This window comes from Marmota monax, unplaced genomic scaffold (genome assembly GCF_021218885.2).
Source record: "Marmota monax isolate L192 unplaced genomic scaffold, Marmota_monax_Labrador192_F-V1.1 WCK01_AAM20220418_F8-fsc00023, whole genome shotgun sequence".
Taxonomy (NCBI): Eukaryota; Metazoa; Chordata; class Mammalia; order Rodentia; family Sciuridae; genus Marmota; species Marmota monax.
The window spans coordinates 11,167,126-11,186,320 of NW_026692907.1; the positions used below are offsets into that span (position 1 = coordinate 11,167,126).

Consider the following 19,195-nt stretch of genomic DNA (forward strand, 5'->3'; position numbering starts at 1 on the left):
CAATCTTATCAACCCCCATGATGGTATGAGACAATTCCTTAAAATGTATCCAGTTCCATTTGTCAGAGAACCCTAATAGAGGTCTACATTCAAGAAAATCTAGATAAACCAAGCACAGTGGCCCATGCCTGTAATTCCAGCGGCTCAGCAGACTGAGGCAAGAGGATCACTAGTTCAAAGCCAGTCTCAGCAAATTAGAGAGGCCCTAAGCAACTCAGCAAGACCCCGTCTCTAAATAAAATTTTAAAAGCAACTGGGATGTGACTCAGTGGGGTTCAATGTTTGGTATCAAAAAAAAGAAAAGAAAGATAGCACCTATAGTGTATATCCACATTGTGTTACAGAATATCAAAAGGGAAAAGAACTAATAAGTAAAAGTCAAATCTCTGCCCTTAAAGAGTTAGCAGTATTGATAAAAAGAAAAGTATACAAACATTATATAATAAACAAATATATTTAACATTATTCTTACCTTTATTACAAGAAAAACATCTTGGGAGGGATAAGTTATAGAAAAAATAGCTGATCGTGCCAGAGTGGTGATGGCAGCAGGTGGTACATGCGGACGTAACAATCCTTTCATCTGCTCAGAATTAAGGTCAAAATAAAAGTTTTCTGAAATCTAAAAAATATATTCACATATTAAAATTTAAAATCTGTGTGTTTTTTAAAAACTCACAATAATCATACATACTGAGTTTTAAAATATTTCAGACATTAATCAGGACATTATACTCTAACCTGCAGTTTATCTTATGTTATTGAGACCAATCTTTACTTTAAATCAAAGAAAAGAAATGGAAAATTTTGGGAAAATAGAATAAATATTTTAAAAAGTCTATAATTCCAAAGAATCCTCCTACAAACTCTTTGGATTAAAAATATAACCTCTAATAAAACATCCAAGGAAATTATCACTGAGAGGAATGACTTCAAACTGGGTTTTTATAAACAACATGAAGAATGTATCAGCAGTTTTGATTGAGATACAAGTTACTGGAGCAGAGTTCTGCTTAAAAAATCATTATGTCATATGTTCACAGAAGACGTCAGAGCCTCAGCTCTTAAGATTTCTACTATATATTATGCTTATAATACTAAATTAGGAAATGCTGCTGAGCATGGTGTGCATGCTTGTAATCCCAGTTGCTTGGATGGCTAAGGCAGGAAGATGGCAAGATTGAGGCCAGTCTGAAGAATTAGTGAGACCCAGGCTGGAGCTGGAGTTCAATCCTTAGCACCACATAAAAATAAACAAATAATATAAAGGCATTCTGCCCATGTACAACTACAAAAAAAAATTTTGTTTAAAGAAAATATTTAAGTAGTCTTGATAAGTTTCTATTCCCTTTTTCAAAAGACACATGTTAATAATTTTTTAAAACTTACTTTATTCACCTTCTAAAAAAAACTTAAAAATAGGTTTTTGAAACCTATGATTATGGCTACAGTCAAATTTATATAATCTTACCTTTTTCTTTTCCTTGACATCATATAAAGCCAAACTTGCAAAAATGGGTTCAATTTCAATCTCAAATCTTCATGAAGAAAAAGGATAAAATAACTTTAAAATACATATAGGAGACATAGCTACAGAGAAATTTTGATTCCAAAACTAAATTACCTTAATACATTGCACATTACTATATTTGTACCTATGCCTACACTACACATTCTTCCTAAAATACACTTTTCCATACTTGTCTTTCACAGCCTAAATCAATCATTACTTACTCTATGTAATTCTCCTTAATATCTCAAACTTCCTAAAAGCCTCATGGTATGTTATGTCCATTTTGTGTCAATAATCACTTTCTAACCTGTAATTTGGTTTACATACAAACATATAAATTAAAATATAAGTATATATGTTCAGTTTTCAAAAGATTTAAAACTAAACACCTAATGTTTCTCTTTCAGGTTATGAATCATGTATTGAATACAAAACACTTTAAAAATATTTAAAAACATTCAGAATAAAACAAAAGCATCCAAAATTCCACAATGTGGAAAGAGCCATAATTAGTGGTTTAGTACCTAATCCATCTAGACCTTTCTTAAAAAAGAGTGTCAGAGTATACATAATATTTAGTAGTTTGATTTTTTTAACCTAACATTTTTAAATTAATTCATTTTAATGAGGTATATATGACAGCAGAATGCATTCTGATCCATTGTACACAATTGCAGCACAATTTTCCATTTCTATGGCTGTACATGATGTAGCATTGCACCATATGTGCAGTCATACATATACCTAGGGTAATAGTGTCCATCTTATTCCACCATCTTTCCTGCCCCCGTCCCCCGAACCTTCCCACCCATTTGCCCAAAGTTCATTCATTTTTCCCATGCCCCTCCTACCATTATGGATCATTACCCACTTATCATAGAGTACATTCAGCCTTTGTTTTTTGGGGATTGGCTTACTTCACTTAGGCAAATTTCCATGTCAGTAATATTAATCTTATTTTCAATGCTGGTATAGTAATTCCCATTTTATATCTATGTCAAAATTTATTTTAACTGTATGCTTGAGATGTTTAATTCATTTCCAAGAACAATTGCCTACACAAAGTAAACACTGAGTAAATACTTATTAATTGAAATAATATGTGATGTGAGATTAATTAAACTAGAGCAATAGTTCTCATCAAAGGACAAATTTGACATCAAGGGACGTCTGGCAATGGCTGTAGACATTTTTTATTATCACAACTACAGCAGCAGTTATTACTGGCATTTAGCAAATAGAAGCCTACGTATGTGACTAAACAGTCTACATTATACAGAGTTGATGCTGACAACAAAGAACTATCTAGACAAAAATGTCAATAGTGCTGAAGTTGAAATAACTCTGCATTACACTGTTTTTGAATTACAAGAGTATCAGTTGAGGTCCTTATAGGAGACAGACAACATATTCACATAGGGCTGAGTTTAATACAGAGCCATTTAAAAACGTTTCGATAAATCTAGGGAAAAACAATGCAGAGTGCCACTCCCTGGGGCTAGCAACAGTAGGAATCATCATAAACTCAGGGCTGAAAAAGAACATGGAAGAAGTAACCAAAAAAAAAAAAAAAATAGTAGAATCCAGGGCTCTTCATAGAAACTATGAGGAGAAGGAAGAAACAAGTCAAAGTGACTCAGAAGAAGAGAGTAAGAGGAATTAATACCTCACATGATCTACTCTCTTCCACCCTCCAACTTCCTCTTAATGTCTGTTTAGTAAAACTCAACCAGAAACTAAAAGCAAAGGGACCTTAGGCAGATGTGGGGGCACATGCCTATAATCTCAGCTATTTAGGAGATGGAGGCAGGATTAGTGCCAGTAGGTCAGCCTCAGCAACTCTGCAAGATGCCCTCTCAAAATAAAAATATAAAAAGGACTGGAGATGTTGCTCAGCAATCTCAATACTATAAAATAATAATAATAATAATAATAATAATAATAATAATAATAATTTTTTTAAAAAAAAATTAAAGAAAAGGAAACCTGATGATCCTGTCCATGTGTGTGTCAGTCTCTATAAAATGTACTCTGCATCCTCTACACTTGATACTGTTACTGCAGCAAGCAAGTAGTACAGCACTAGATTTTTTCCTACGTCTTTTCACATATTTACTGACCATTCAGATACTTTCTTTTTTTTAATATTTTTTTTAGTTGTCAATGGACCTTTTATTTTTATTTACTTATTTGTATGTGGTGTTGAGAATCGAATCTAGTGCCTCACACATGCTAGGCAAGCACTGTACCACTGAACTACAACGCCAGCCCAGACACCTTCATTTGATACATTTTTCTATTTATTATTTAACTTTCTCCTCAGCAATGAGTAGTTCTTTGTGTATTCTGAATCTCAGCACACTGTCCAAAGTGTGTATGGAAATATTTTTTCCCTTCTCTATGGCTTGTCTTCACTCTTGTGCCTTTTGATGAACAAAATCAGCTTTAATGAAGTAAAAAGTATCAATGAAAACAAGGGTTGTGCTTTCTACATCATATTAAAGAATTCCTTCCTTTCATGAAGCTACCCTTATATGTTTTTCTAGAAAGTTTACTGTTTACCTTTCATATTTAGAATCTCAAACTGTAAATAACTTTTTGGAAATGGAGAGAGGTAGTGGTCAAGTTTACTTTTGTCACATACAACAATAACACACACACACAAACACAGAGTGATGAATGTATTCTTAAGTTTCTTGTGATAAGTTACACAGACCTGTGAACATAACAAAACCCATTGACTTGTATAGTTAATGAATGAGGTGAATATACTGGTGCCCTGTATACTGAGCAAATACTGGGTAAACTACTTAATAGGGGATTGTATCTCAATAAAGCTGTTTTTTTTTTTAAGTGGAAACACCTCCAAACTGTTGAACAGATAAACAAAATGAGGTATATCCATGCAGTAGAATACTGTTCAGCACTACAAAGGAATGAATTACTGATCATGCTACAACATGGATGAACCATAAAAACAGTATGCTATGTGAAGAAACCTTTACACAAAGTCTATACACAAAAAGCCATATATTGTATATTTCTATTTACATGAAATATCACCTACATAGGTGAACTCACAGAAACAAAAAGCAACTTAATGACTGTCAGAGGCTAAGGGGAAGAGGGCACAGGGGTGACATTATTAATCTCCCTAGAACTTATGTTAAAGCCTTAACACCAAAGTAACTGTAGGTGAGGATAGGGCCTTAAAGGAAGTAATTTACATTAAATGAAATCCTAAGATTGTACACTAATCCCATGGAACTGGTGTCCTTATAAAAGAAAGAAACAACAGAGACCTCTCTTTCTGTCCATTAAGGACAGAAAGGCATGTGAAGACACAGGGGGAAAAAAAAGGCAGCTATATGCAAGCTAGAAAGCAAGGCCTCACTGAAAACCAACCCCCTTCTTTAAAAAAGTTATGTGACTTCTGACATCATTAAGGTGACATCTTACATTCATATTCTGCTTTACAAAGTGCTTTCTCTTATTTTATTTCATGCTGTCTTCGGAGTAATTCTATAAGGTAGATATTCCAGTCTCCAGAACTGTGACAATAAATTTCTGCTGGATAAGCTACCCAGTTTATGGTATTCATATAGCAGCCCAAGCTGATGAATAAAGGTATGGAGTTTCTTTGGGGTGATGAATATATACTAGAATTAGACAATAGTGACAGTTGCACAATACTATGAGTATACACTACTGATTTGTACACCTTAACAGGGTAGATTTTGTGATACACAAAGTATACTACAGAAGAGCTGTTAAAAAAAGATTATAAATTTGATACAGTTAGGCGTCAGATATTCAAAACACTCAACATACTTAATCTTACAGGTTTCTGGATAATTTAACTAAATATATGAAGACTTAGATTTTAAGGAAAGAAAGTTGCCAGAATTACACACAAAAGCTGTCTGTCACTATAAATTGCTGCTTTTAGAGATCTCTATGAATTAATTTAAACTTTTTTCCTGAAGTCAGAACTCACATTTAATTTATAATATGAATATGTTTTAATGAAAAGAATATGAAGTTTGTTTTCCAGATTGCCCAATATTGATCATGCCAATGTTCTGCTAATTCCTTTGAATCCAGAATTCCTCATTTGTAAAATGAAGAAAATAATATCTTACAGAATTACTCTGAAGACAGCATGAAATAAAATATTTGTAAAGCAGAATATGAATATAAAATGTCACCTCAACGATGTCAGAAGTCACAAAATTTTTTAAAGTTAAAAATATATAATTCCTAATTAGAATAAATTAAATAAGTAAAAAATATATATATTTCCAAATACATACACACACATATATACATACTTCCAAGTCTTCAAAACACAAAGCCTACCATGTAACAAATATAAAATTAACTCTTTAATGAAAAAAATAGCTTGTCTTTGTACTCCTCAATCAATAACAGTGTCAAATAAATAATATTTCAGTGAATGTTTTTCCAATTTTAAGACTAATTGTACAACTAAGGCTAAGAGTTACCTTCACCTCGGAACCAAAAATGCTCTAAAGCTTAACTTCAGATATAAGCATGAAGGCTGAACAGCATTTAAAATTATGTATAGGACAATACTTCTCAAAAGGACATACATAATTGTATAAAATCTACTAAGATTTTGTTATACTAGTAGCCAAAATATCAAAATATTGCCCCAGAAAGCTATATAGTAAAAGAAATTAATACTCACTTAAGTGATAAACATTTCACAAGAAGTCTTTGACCAAAATGTTCTTTGGGTACATCAGGAATACTAAGTCGTTCTATTGGTTCTTCCTATAAATTGACATGCAACACAAAAATAACATCTTTATCATATTTCAACCCCTTGCAATTTATTTTTTTAAAAACTTATTTTACTAATCTAATACTTTTAGTCTTCAAAATTTAACATAGTAAAGAATAACTTCTTTGTCCATAAACAGAAGTCTTTGGATCATGTGCTCGTTTCAAAGAAATTACTCATTGAAAATTTTCACCACTGCGGGTATATGTAGCTCAGTGGTAGAGCATCTGCCTTGCATGTGCTAGACCCTTGTTTCAATTTCCAGCACCAGCATTAAACACACACACACACACACACACACAAATTCAGTAGTTAAAAGTATATTTCATTTATAAAAATCATATGTGGGTTTCTAGGTTTTATTTTCTACATTATTGTAATTCTACTTATAAATCCTACTCCAAAAATGTCTATTTTAATACTCATTTTCTTCTTCTGTATGTAAACATCTATACCTCATCTGGTGATGGATGCAAACCAAAGAGTTCTTTGTGACGGTTTGATTTCCTTTGGTCATCATTCTGGCGGTCTATTTCTTCATTTGGAGTTCGATCAAGTAAATTAGGAAGCAATGCATCAGGAAGCGAATTTTTCAAGTCAAAGATACTGCAAGCCCAGCTACCCCTTGGAGTATCATCTATTGACATTGAACGTCTTTTAAGATCATCCTGTCATATGAAATGTTAAATATAATATATTAATTAATAAGTTATCTTAAAATATTTTTTACAGTTATTTAAGAATAAAATCATTACTTGTTCATCCTGGTAGTTATTGCCATCTGGAGCTTCATCAGATTCAAAGACCTGTTTTGGCAAACCTTTTTGCCTTTCCTTCTGTTTATCCAATGTATTAGGATTAAATCCTGTTCCCAGCTTATGGTATCTATTCAAAATAAAACAAATAAATATCAAATTTTTTAAATTTTTCACTTTTTCAGCATCATCATGTAATAAGCCAAATGTTCTCATTATTTCTTCACATAAAGATCTATTCTAAAAGTTTTGAGTATTTAAATATTTAACCAGAAGTTCAATAAAATTTCCAATCAAGGTTCCTTTAATCCAACCCAAGAGCAGGGGTACAATTTAAATTGTATTTCTAGTCTAAAGACTTGGTCAGTAAAAAGCTGAGAAGCCAGGTTAAAAAATAAAATGGGAAAGAAGAAATACATTATATTATTAATAATATAAACTTTAAAAGTATTTCATGTGTATATGAAACACTGAAATTATTCATAAGGTTTTTGCCATATATCATTAAGTAGAAAAAAGTTTGAACTAAAGCTACAAACTTGTAAAATGAAAAATAGCAAGATCTGCACACCTCTATATATCTATATTATTTATTAATTATATATGCACAGAGCACATGCTAAGAATAACTTTTTTAATATTTCTTAGTTTTTGATGGACCTTTATTTTTTATTTATTTGTATATGGTGCTGAGAATCGAACCCAGTGCGTCACACATGCTAGGCAAGCGCACCACCACTGAGCCACAACCTCAGCTCCAGAATAACTCTTAAATTAATGTAAATTTCTTTCCTGTCAATATCAAAGCATATCAAATAAGAACTGACAAATAATTTTTATTCATGATTCTAAACTACATAGAGTCAAAGTTTTGGGGAAATACATAAATTGGTACAAAACAATTATAATTACCAGCAGATAGTATGGTTCCTGCTATCAACTAATTTGTGAAATAATAAAAATTCATATTTTATATGATTCACATCATGCCTTGCTGCCACAGCTATTAAAAGGGAAGTTACATGATGTTCACAGTATAACCACAAAATAATAGAAAGCATTTCTCTGGAAGAACTAAAATAAAGATACTTAGTATAATAATATGAAAGGTTTATTCAGCAGGAGAATCTTATCTTTCATGAAATGTTTCAAGTACTTCAATCTGTGATGTTGTATATGTAATGTGCTTTGATAAATCAAAACAGTCTTTCATTCTGTCTTAAAAAATGGATAGTATGAAATTGAAGAGAGCTGCAAATGACTCATAATCAACACTCTTCTTTATCATCTTGTTCTCTAGTCAGTTGCTATGATGAGGCTCTACACGATTACCCGTCCGACCCCACACAACACCATTTTTCTGACCTCATTTCTTAGCATTCTCACCCTCATTTTTTCTGTTCCAGCCACAAAGACCTCTTTGTTCTTCCTTGAATATTTCTGGCATTTCCAATATGTGGTTTTCATGTGCGGTTTTTCCCTCTGCCTAAAAACACTTCGCCCAGCTATCCATAGGACTTACTCTCACTTCCTTCATTTGAGCTCAAAAGGAGCATTCTGTCCTGAGCTATCTCATATATTGAAACTTTAAAGGAGAAAAGTACAAAGTGCCCAATAAATACCCAACACATAATAAGTCCTCATAAATGTTAATTCCCTTACCCTCTTATTTAAACCAGCCTTAGCAACACTATGATTAGAAGAGGCCATGATTCTGAGACCAATGTATTTTACAACTAACCTATTAAGACTTTGGATTATAGGTTCCCAACATATATGCAAACAAATAAAGACTTTTGAATTACCTGACAGAGGAAGTGTTTTCTTTGGTAATGTCTAAAATTTGGCTACTAGAATTTTTAACCAATGTTTTAAGTTCACAGAAAGAGTTCTTCTACATAAAGGGTAGCAGACAGTGCTTTTATTAGGTCACACTAAAACTAAAAAGCATATCACCAGTATCCTCCAGAATGATACACAATATCAAGCCCAGAGAAATAAGACAGTAGCTATGATGATGAAATATGCAATGGATACATCACTTCTGCTAGTACTCTCTGGTATAGATTCCTTAATCTGTGAAAACTATAATGCCATAACAGAATTCTCTACTACTGGTTATTACAACTGCTTTAAAAATAAAACAGGGCTAAAAAGATTCAGTATGAAGACCTTGCTTCATTATGCAAACTGGCAAGGGGAAATTAATTGTGTTTTGTTTCTTAACTTGAATTGGTATTTTGAACACAGTCCCTTACAAAAATAAATTATGTGGTAAAATAAAGCATTTTTTCACCAACATTTACCTGCGTGGATGTATATGTCAAGGACCTGTAAGTATTTGGATAGTTTATAAAGAGCAGAGATCTTTCAAATAGCTAAATCTGGAAAACTGGCCATTAAGCTTAACTATGAAACTTTCACTAAATTGGAATCTTATTAAGAAAAACAGATTACTCATTAATAATATCTATTCGTGATTTCATAAAAGAATTATACTTACAAATCATTATTATTATTTTTTTAAAAAGAGAGAGAGAGAGAATTTTTTAATATTTATTTTTCAGTTTTCGGCGGACACAACATCTTTATTTTATTTGTATGTCGTGCTGAGGATCGAACCCAGCACCGCTCGAATGCCAGGCGAGCGCCCTACCACTTGAGCCACATCCCCAACCCCCATTATTATTATTATTGTTTTATGATAATATAGAAATACTATTCCCACAAACCAAATAGAGGAAAGTAAACAGAAGTAATTATAAAATTCCAAAGGAAAAAGTATCTTTATACAAGATATTTTCTTTTTCTTCATTGACTATTTTGTTATGAATTCTCGAGCCTCGTAATTATTAATCTACCTTAATCCATTTATAAATCCTACTCAATATTTTTATATATTATAATAAACACACAACTTACTTTCTGATCACAATGGCCCAGTCTTCTGTATAACTTCTTATACAATCTCTAACATGAGGATCCATTTCACTGTTTTAAGAAAGAAAAATTTTTTGTAATTTAGTTAGGAAAGCAATGATAAATTTGGTTGCTGTCCTTCTTGTTGTTAAAATAGAAAGTGGAACTACCAAAAGAAATAGAATCTAAATAACATAATGAAAGAGAGCCTTTTCTATTACACTAAAACCCCAAATAGGTGTCTTCTTACCTTTCTTCAGGTACAGCTGAAACAAGGGTTCTACAGTCCCTGGGACTATAAACAACTTCAATATCATCTGGAGGAAATTCAATTAAATCCCGTAAAGGGCCAGAATCCACAGCTAAAGGATGAGTAATGAGGTAATCTTCTAAATCCACTGGATCCACTGCTTCAGTAAGGGGCACCTTTATAAAGAAGGGTGAGAATGAGAGGTGGGCAGATAGGAAGAGGTAAAAATAAGAATTTTAAAATTTCCCACAAAGGAAAATCATTTTTTAAATATAAAATGCTTTAATCTAGTTCCTTCTATAATTTCAACAGGATGATCAGCCAGAGGCTCTAAGGAAACCAGAAAACATCGGTCTTACACTCCTTTTATGCTTTTGGTCATACCCTCTTTAACCTTCTTGCTTAGACTTTGCCCATAACTCTCAAATAAAAATAGTAATAATAATTCACAGTCATGTTAAACTTTACACTTTTCAAAGTACTCATAGGAAGGATTCTTTTTTTTATATCTTTGGAGCTTTTATTGCTAAGTTTCTAAACAGTCCTCTTATTTTATTTATTGTTATTGTTGATTGCTCTTGTAAAAACATGACCATACTGTAGTTTGGAACACAATATTGATACAAAAATTCTCTTCATCCCAAACCATGACTCTGTATATACTACTTTGTATGAAAAAAATTTAAAAGTCTCTGCACATGGATTAAGGACCGTAAAATACAGATTATCTGGGTGGGCCCCCAATGGAATCATATGTATTCTTATAGTAAGACAGAGGAAGATTTGGGTCATATAAACAGTGAAAAAAGCCAAATGAAGATGGATCTGAGAAAAATTTGAAGATTCTAGCCTTAAAGACATAAGACTCAAAGAATGCCAGAAGCCTCCAGAATCTGAAAGAGACAAGGAAACGATTCTCTCTAGAACTTCTGAAGGGAAGTGTAGCCCTGAAAAACTTGATTAAAGTCCAGTGATACAGACTTCAGACTTCTGTCCTTCAATACTGAGAGAATAATCTTCTATTACTTTAAGCCATCCAGTTTGTGGTAATTTTTTATAGTAGCCATTAAAAAAAAATACACAAAGCCTACTAAAAGTATTTACTGGACTGAGGACATAGCTCAGTGGTAGAATACTTGCCTAGTATGCACAAGGCCCTGGGTTCAATCCCCAGCAGAAAGAAAGAAAATAAAAGAAAACAGGAAGAAAGAAAGGCAGGCAGGCAGACAGGCAGGCCAGCCTGCCAAAAAAAAAGCATCAAGTAAAATTTTGAGACCAGTGATAGAAACTAATTTATTGGCTCTTATCTTTCCTCTACTTTTGCATGATCTTGCCAGTAATATACCTGTAAAACATGCTACTTACTGTGGTGTGATGGGATATATTGCCAACAATGTTGAGGTTTTTCAGCAGTTGGGGAGAACCACTGTACTGTCCAGAGATCTGTTTCCTAACTTCGGCTGCCACAGTTCTAAAACAAAAAAAGCAAATACATTCTATACATTTTTTTTTTATTTAAATAGGAGGAAGTACATTGAAGATTCACTTAAAGAACAATCAAAATCTCGGCATATTAATGCCTATAAATTTAAAATATTATAGGAAATATATAATTACCTAAATATTATAATTACATTAAAACATTTTTGTTATGCTGATGTATGATAAAAAGTTAGAGCCAACTTATATAAAGCTTTTTTCAATATGGCATTTTATGGAACATATTCTATTTTTACTTAACCAATAATGCCCCAAATTAATAGTTGTCCATATTCTGAATCTAATTTACTTCTCCAACCTTTCAGGTCCTTTCCAAATAACTGCTTCCTAGAATACTGTTTCCCTCCTATATTGACTAACCCAATTCTTAACTAGTTTTAAGGGTAAAACACAAATACCAAGATCATCATGCAAATTTATTGTAGACTATAGCCAAAAATACCACACTTACATAAACTCTTCAAACATTTACCAAAATCTAACTTGTATTTTCTTCCCAGTTATTTTGTCCATTTCATGTAATGTTCTATAAAAAGAGGCAGTGGTCGTATTCATCTTTTTTCCTTCTATACATATATTTTTAAATATTTTATTAGATGTTGTTGGAGCTTTATTTATTTTTATGTGGTGCAGAGAATCGAACCCAGTGCCTCACACATGCTAGGCAAGCGCTCTACCACTGAGCCACAACACCAGCCCTATATATTTAACATATGATACTCAAAAAAAAGAAAAAATGAATGTTTAAGCCCTATGAAATATATAGTGCTACTAACAAACTGAGCAAACTACAAAGGCACTACCACAATTTAAAAATAAATCTTGCTGGCTATGGTGGCGCACATCTGTAATCCCAGCAACTTAAGAAGCTGAGACAGGACGATCCCAAGTTCCAGGCCAGCCTCAGCAATTAGCAAGACCCTAAGCAACTTATTAAGACCCTGTCTCAAAATAAAACATAAAAAAGGGCTGAGGATGTGGTTCAGTGACTGAGAGCTTCTAGGGTACTGCCCAGTATGCCCCACTCAAAAAAAAAGGATATATCTTCATTTGGAAGATTTGGAACCCTTTATTTGGAAAATAAAGATTAGGGTTTAGAATTTCCAAGATTTCAAAGGTAGTTGTTAACTCTTAAGGGTACACTAGCATTTTGATATACTTAAATAAATAGCATTTCTAAAACAAAAATATTTTAGATATTCAAAAGGATTTATGTCATTAATCTCTATATTCCTCAAATTCCACCAAACTATAAACCGAAACATTCAGTAATTCTTAAATCCTATAATAATGTCCTCCATTATATTAGTTAAGAGTTTTATTAAGCAGACAATGTGACTTGTGAATACAAAACAAAGACTAACATTTATGGATTTTGTGCAATTATATTCCTGATGTCAATATCTAGCTTCTACCCTATAAAATTTCTCTATTTTTTTATAAAACTTGTCTTTTATTCTTTTTTCCCCAAAATAAACCCTACTTTCTTCCTGTCATTCCAAGAACATAAAATGATACAAACTCAAACGTCCTACTTTCTGGGAAGTTTGGTGACATTTGTTTTGGAGTGCTCTTAAGTTAATGGTTGAATTCAGAGCCATGAACATGATGGTTCCCATTAGAATTTCCAGGTAAGTTTCAAGAAAACCTCAATTTCTAAAACTTATCCAGATTTAATATATAATCTTTCCCCCTACTTCTCTTTAATATCTTTTTTCTTCTTTTACACTTAATCATTCTACAAAAATTTACTGTGCACTGTTATGAGATGAATATTCAATTAGAAATTTTTGATTCAAAGATAAAAGTTATCATTGTTTAAGGTTCAAGATACTGAATTAGCTCAATTTTTTTTATAGGTAACTTGAAGGTCACTAGATCATATCTGTGTTTTAAAAGGCTAAGTCGTTACGCATAATGCCAAAACTCAGAAGCAATCAATCTGTCCTTCAGTAAGTGAATGGATCAACAAATTGTGGTATAGCCATACAAAAGGATACTATTCAGCAATATAAAGAAATGAGCTTTCCAGTTCAATTTACAATAGCTAAGCTATGGAACCAACTTAGGTGCTTTTCAACAGATGAATGAATAAAGAAAATGTGGTACATACACATAATGGAATATTTCTCAGTCATAAAGAATAATGAAATTGTGGCATCTTCTGGTAAATGGATGGAGTGGAGACTATCATGCTAAATGAAATAAGCCAATCCCAGAAAGCCGAACACTGAATGTTCTCTCTGATATGCAGATGCTAACTCACAATGGCTAGGGAGAGGTAGAGGTTCATTGGATTGGAGGGGTAGGATTAGGATGGGAATGGGAAAGACAGTAGAATGAATCAGACATAACATTCCTATGTTCATATATGAATACATGACCACTGTTAATGCCATATCATGTACAACCACAAAAATGGGAAGTTATACTCCATATATGTATGATATGTCAAAATACACTCTACTGTCATGTATAACTAAAAAAAATAAAATTAAAAATTAAAGCAAAAAAAAAAAAAGAAAGAAATGAGCTTTCAAGCCATGAAAGGAATATTGCTAAGTGAAAGAAGTCAATCTGGAAAGGCTTTATATGATTCCAACTATATGACATACTAGAAAAGGCAAAACTGGAGAAAGAAAAGAAAACAGTGATTGTCAGGGGTTAGAGGGAGAAGAAGAAAAGATTAATGAGTAAGTAGAAAGCAAGGTATATTTAGGGCAGTAAAATTATTCTGTAAAATACTGTAATGGTGGATACAGGCCATTATATGTTGTCAAAACCCATAGAATATACAACACAAAGAGTGAACCCTAATGTAATCTATGGACTTTAGTTAATAATAACATATATTAATATTGATCATCATTTACAACAAACGTAACACACTAATGCAAAATATTAATAATAGGGGAAACATGGAAAGGGAGGGAATCTACACATTCCACTAATTTTTCAACAAACCTAAATCTTCTCCCCAGAAAAGTCTATTAATTATAAATTTAAAAAAAATATATAACAACAACAAAGGGGAATGAAGACAAAGGAGAGGGTCAGGAATAGGAAAGACAGTGGAGTAATTCTGACATAACTTTCCTATGTACATATATGCATTCGCCACAGTGAATCTCTACATCATGTACAACCACAAGAGTGGGATCCTAATTGGAATAAGATGTACTCCATGTTTGTAAAAATATCTCAAATTGTAATGTACTGTCATGTATAACTAAAAAGAACACAATATAAATATTTTTTTAAATTAAAGAATAAAAACAAGGCTAACTCTGAACAAGGGAAGAAGGAAGAACATGGAGAAAATAATTAGAGCTGAGGTATATATAGCACATGGTAGGACACTTGCCTAATATGTTGGGTTGATCCCCAGCACCACAAAAAAAAGAAAGAAAGAAAGAAAGAAAGAAAACAAAAGGAAGAAAGAAAAAGAAAAAGACAAATCGAGGTTAGAGTTGAAAATTAGAGAGGAAATGAAATCTTTGAGAAGGAGAACAGATTGAGAAGAAGGTAAAGGGCAAATTATATAAAGCTTCTGTGTGAAAAGAAAAGCAATTCACTTTATTGAGGAGGCCATTAAATCTTTTAATGAAGCCCATATAAGTATTTGTTATTTTGTTAAAGTTCATGTTACATATCCTTGATCCTACACTCAGTTTGATTTCAGAAAAGTTTATAAACATTCTTTTTGACAAAACATAAAAATTGCAAACAAGCATTCCCTGGAATAGCAGTAACACAATCACCAAGTATAAAAATATGAGAAGAGGAGCAGCGGCCTGCTGAGAGGCAGAGCCGCCCCCTCCCCCTGTGCCGGCAAGGTAGACGGAACTGTGACCACCCACAGAACAGGCCCAGCGGCCTGCTGAGGGGCAGAGCCGCCCCCCACCCCCTGCGCCTGCCAGGTAGGCAGAACTGTGACCACCGACAGAAAAGGCCCAGTGGCCCGCGGAGGGGCAGAGCTTCCAATCACTCCTGCAAGGTAGGCAGGCCTGCGACCACACGCAGAAGAGGAGCAGCGGCCTGCTGAGAGGCAGAGCCGCCCCCTCCCCCTGCGCCGGCAAGGTAGACGGAACTGTGACCACCCACAGAGCAGGCCCAGCGGCCTGCTGAGGGGCAGAGCCGCCCCCCACCCCGAGCACCTGCCAGGTAGGCGGAACTGTGACCACCGACAGAAAAGGCCCAGTGGCCCCCGGAGGGGCACAGCTTCCAATCACTCCTGCAAGGTAGGCGGGCCTGCGACCCACCGGCAGAAGAGGAGCAGCGGCCTGCTGAGAGGCAGAGCCGCCCCCTCCCCCCGCGCCTGCAAGGTAGACGGAACTGTGACCACCAACAGAACAGGCCAGACCTGCAACCGACAGACAGAACAGGCCCAGTGGCCTGAGGAAGGGTAGAGCCGCCCCCCTCCCCGCGCCTGCAAGGTAGGCGGACTTGCGACCCACTGGCAGAACAGCCCCAGAGGCCTGCAGAGGGGCAGTGCCGCTGCCTGCGCCTGCAAAGTAGGCAGAACTGCGACCACCGACAGAACAAGCCTAGCGGCCCGCAGAGGGACAGAGTCGCCGCCCGCGCCTGCAAGGTAGGCGGACCTGCTACCGACCGGCAGAGCAGGCCCAGTGGCCTGCCGGCGTGGTAGGCACATTGCCCCAATTGGAGGAGGGGCCTGCAAGGGAGACTTTGCAACTATACAAGACCAATATAAATATATAGGGGGAAAATTCAATAGCACAACAGTTTCACCAAGTAGAAAGGAACGCGAACAGTATGAAGAGACAAGGTAAGAAAGGACCACAAGCAATGCAGGTCAACTCAACTTTAGAAGAGGTAATAGCTGCAGCAGATGGAATGTCAGATAAAGAATTCAGGATATACATGCTTCAGATGATCTGGAGTCTCAAGGAAGACATCAGACAGCAAAATCAGACAATGAAAGATCACTTCAATAATGAATTACATAAACAAATCCAAGAAGCAAAAGATCAACTATACAGGGAGATAGAGGTTATAAAAAACAAACAAACAGAAATCCTAGAAATGCAGGAAGCAATAAACCAACTTAAAAACTCAATTGAGAATACTACCAGCAGAGTAGAACACTTAGAAGATAGAACATCAGACAATGAAGACAAAGTATTTCAACTTGAAAAGAACATAGACAGCTCAGCAAGACTGTTAAGAAACCATGAGCAGAAAATCCAAGAAATATGGGATAACATCAAGAGACCAAATTTAAGAGTCATTGGGATACAGGAAGGGACAGAGTTTCAAACCAAAGGAATGAGCAATCTATTCAATGAAATAATACGAGAAAACTTCCCAGACTTGAAGAATGAGACAGAATCCCAAATCCTAGAAGCCTACAGGACGCCGAATGTGCAAAATCATAAGAGACCCACACCTAGACACATTATAATGAAGATGCCCAACATACAGAATAAGGAGAGAATTTTAAAAGCTACAAGAGAAAGGAAGCAGATCACATTTAGGGGTAAGCCAATCAGGATAACAGCTGATCTTTCAACACAGACTCTGAAAGCTAGAAGATCCTGGAATAACATATTTCAAACACTGAAAGAAAATGGGTTCCAACCAAGAATTGTGTTTCCAGCGAAATTAAGCTTCAGGATGGAAGATAAAATTAAAACCTTCCACGATAAACAAAAGTTAAAAGAATTTGCAGCTAGAAAACCATCTCTTCAAAACATCCTTGGCAAAACATTACAGGAAGAGGAAATGGAAAATAACAATGAAAACCAACAGTGGGAGGTAGGACAGTAAAGGGGGGAAAATAATCAAAGAGGAAAACAAACCATGTTTAGTAACAGAAATAAACAAATATGGCTGGAAGAACAACCCATATCTCAATAATAACCCTAAATGTTAATGGCTTAAACTCACCAATCAAGAGACACAGGCTAGTAGAATGGATCACAAAACAAGACCCAACAATATGCTGCCTACAGGAGACGCATTTGATAGGAAAAGACATACATAGGCTGAAGGTGAAAGGTTGGGAAAAATCATATCACTCATATGGACTTTGGAAACAAGCAGGAGTGTCCATACTCAGATCAAATAAAATAGATTTCAAGCCAAAGTTAATCAAAAGGGATACAGAGGGACACTACATACTGCTTAAGGGAACCATACACCAACAATCATAAATATATATGCCCCAAACAATGGTGCAGCTATGTTCATCAAACAAACTCTTCTCAAGTTCAAGAGTCTAATAGACCACCATACAATAATCATGGGAGACTTCAACACACCTCTCTCGCCACTGGACAGATCTTCCAAACAAAAGTTGAATAAGAAAACTATAGAACTCAATAACACAATTAATAACCTAGACTTAATTGACATATATAGAATATACCACCCAACATCAAGCAGTTACACTTTTTTCTCAGCAGCACATGGATCCTTTTCAAAAATAGATCATATATTATGTCACAGGGCAACTCTTAGACAATATAAAGGAGTAGAGATAATGCCATGCATCCTATCTGATCATAATGGAATGGAACTGAAAATCAACGATAAAAGAAGGAAGGAAAAAGAATACATCACTTGGAGAATGAACAACAGGTTACTGAATGATCAATGGGTTATAGAAGACATCAAGGAGGAAATTAAAAAATTCTTAGAGATTAATGAAAACACAGACATAACATATCAGAATCTATGGGACACATTAAAAGCAGTTCTAAGAGGAAAATTCATTGCTTGGAGTTCATTCCTTAAAAAAAGAAAAAACCAACAAATAAATGATCTCATACTTCATCTCAAAATCGTAGAAAAAGAAGAGCAAAACAACAGCAAAAGAAGTAGAAGGCAAGAAATAATTAAAATCAGAGCTGAAATTAATGAAATCGAAACAAAAGAAACAATTGAAAAAATTGACAAAACTAAAAGTTGGTTCTTTGAAAAAATAAACAAAATCAACAGACCCTTAGCCATGCTAGCGAAGAGAAGAAGAGAGAGAACTCAAATTACTAGCATACGGGATGAAAAAGGCAATATCACAACAGACACTTCAGATATACAGAAGATAATCAAAAATTATTTTGAATCCTTATACTCCAATAAATTAGAAGATAGTGAAGGCATCGATAAATTTCTTAAGTCATATGATCTGCCCAGATTGAGTCAGGAGGATATAGACAACCTAAACAGACCAATATCAATTGAGGAAATAGAAGAAACCATCAAAAGACTACCAACTAAGAAAAGCCCAGGACCGGATGGGTATTCAGCAGAGTTTTACAAAACCTTTAAAGAGGAACTAATACCAATACTTTTCAAGCTACTTCAGGAAATAGAAAAAGAGGGAGAACTTCCAAATTCATTCTACGAGGCCAACATCACCCTGATACCTAAACCAGACAAAGACACTTCAAAGAAAGAAAACTACAGACCAATATCTCTAATGAACC

The 19,195-nt window shown here is 34.5% G+C and overlaps 1 protein-coding gene across 8 annotated transcripts in view; it reads right to left on the reverse strand.

The window, feature by feature from the left end:
* Dock7 (dedicator of cytokinesis 7) overlaps window positions 1-19,195 on the reverse strand; it is a 200,539-nt gene that overhangs the window by 160,768 nt on the left and 20,576 nt on the right. For all 8 annotated transcript variants that reach the window (XM_046451169.2, XM_046451168.2, XM_058581538.1 and 5 more), the window contains exons 2-9: window positions 11,610-11,715; window positions 10,245-10,420; window positions 9,998-10,066; window positions 7,076-7,205; window positions 6,776-6,988; window positions 6,225-6,310; window positions 1,472-1,538; window positions 473-622 (exon numbers count right to left, since the gene is read on the reverse strand). In XM_046451169.2, coding sequence (XP_046307125.1) covers window positions 473-622; window positions 1,472-1,538; window positions 6,225-6,310; window positions 6,776-6,988; window positions 7,076-7,205; window positions 9,998-10,066; window positions 10,245-10,420; window positions 11,610-11,715 — 997 coding nt within the window. The remainder of the gene's footprint in view (window positions 1-472; window positions 623-1,471; window positions 1,539-6,224; window positions 6,311-6,775; window positions 6,989-7,075; window positions 7,206-9,997; window positions 10,067-10,244; window positions 10,421-11,609; window positions 11,716-19,195) is intronic.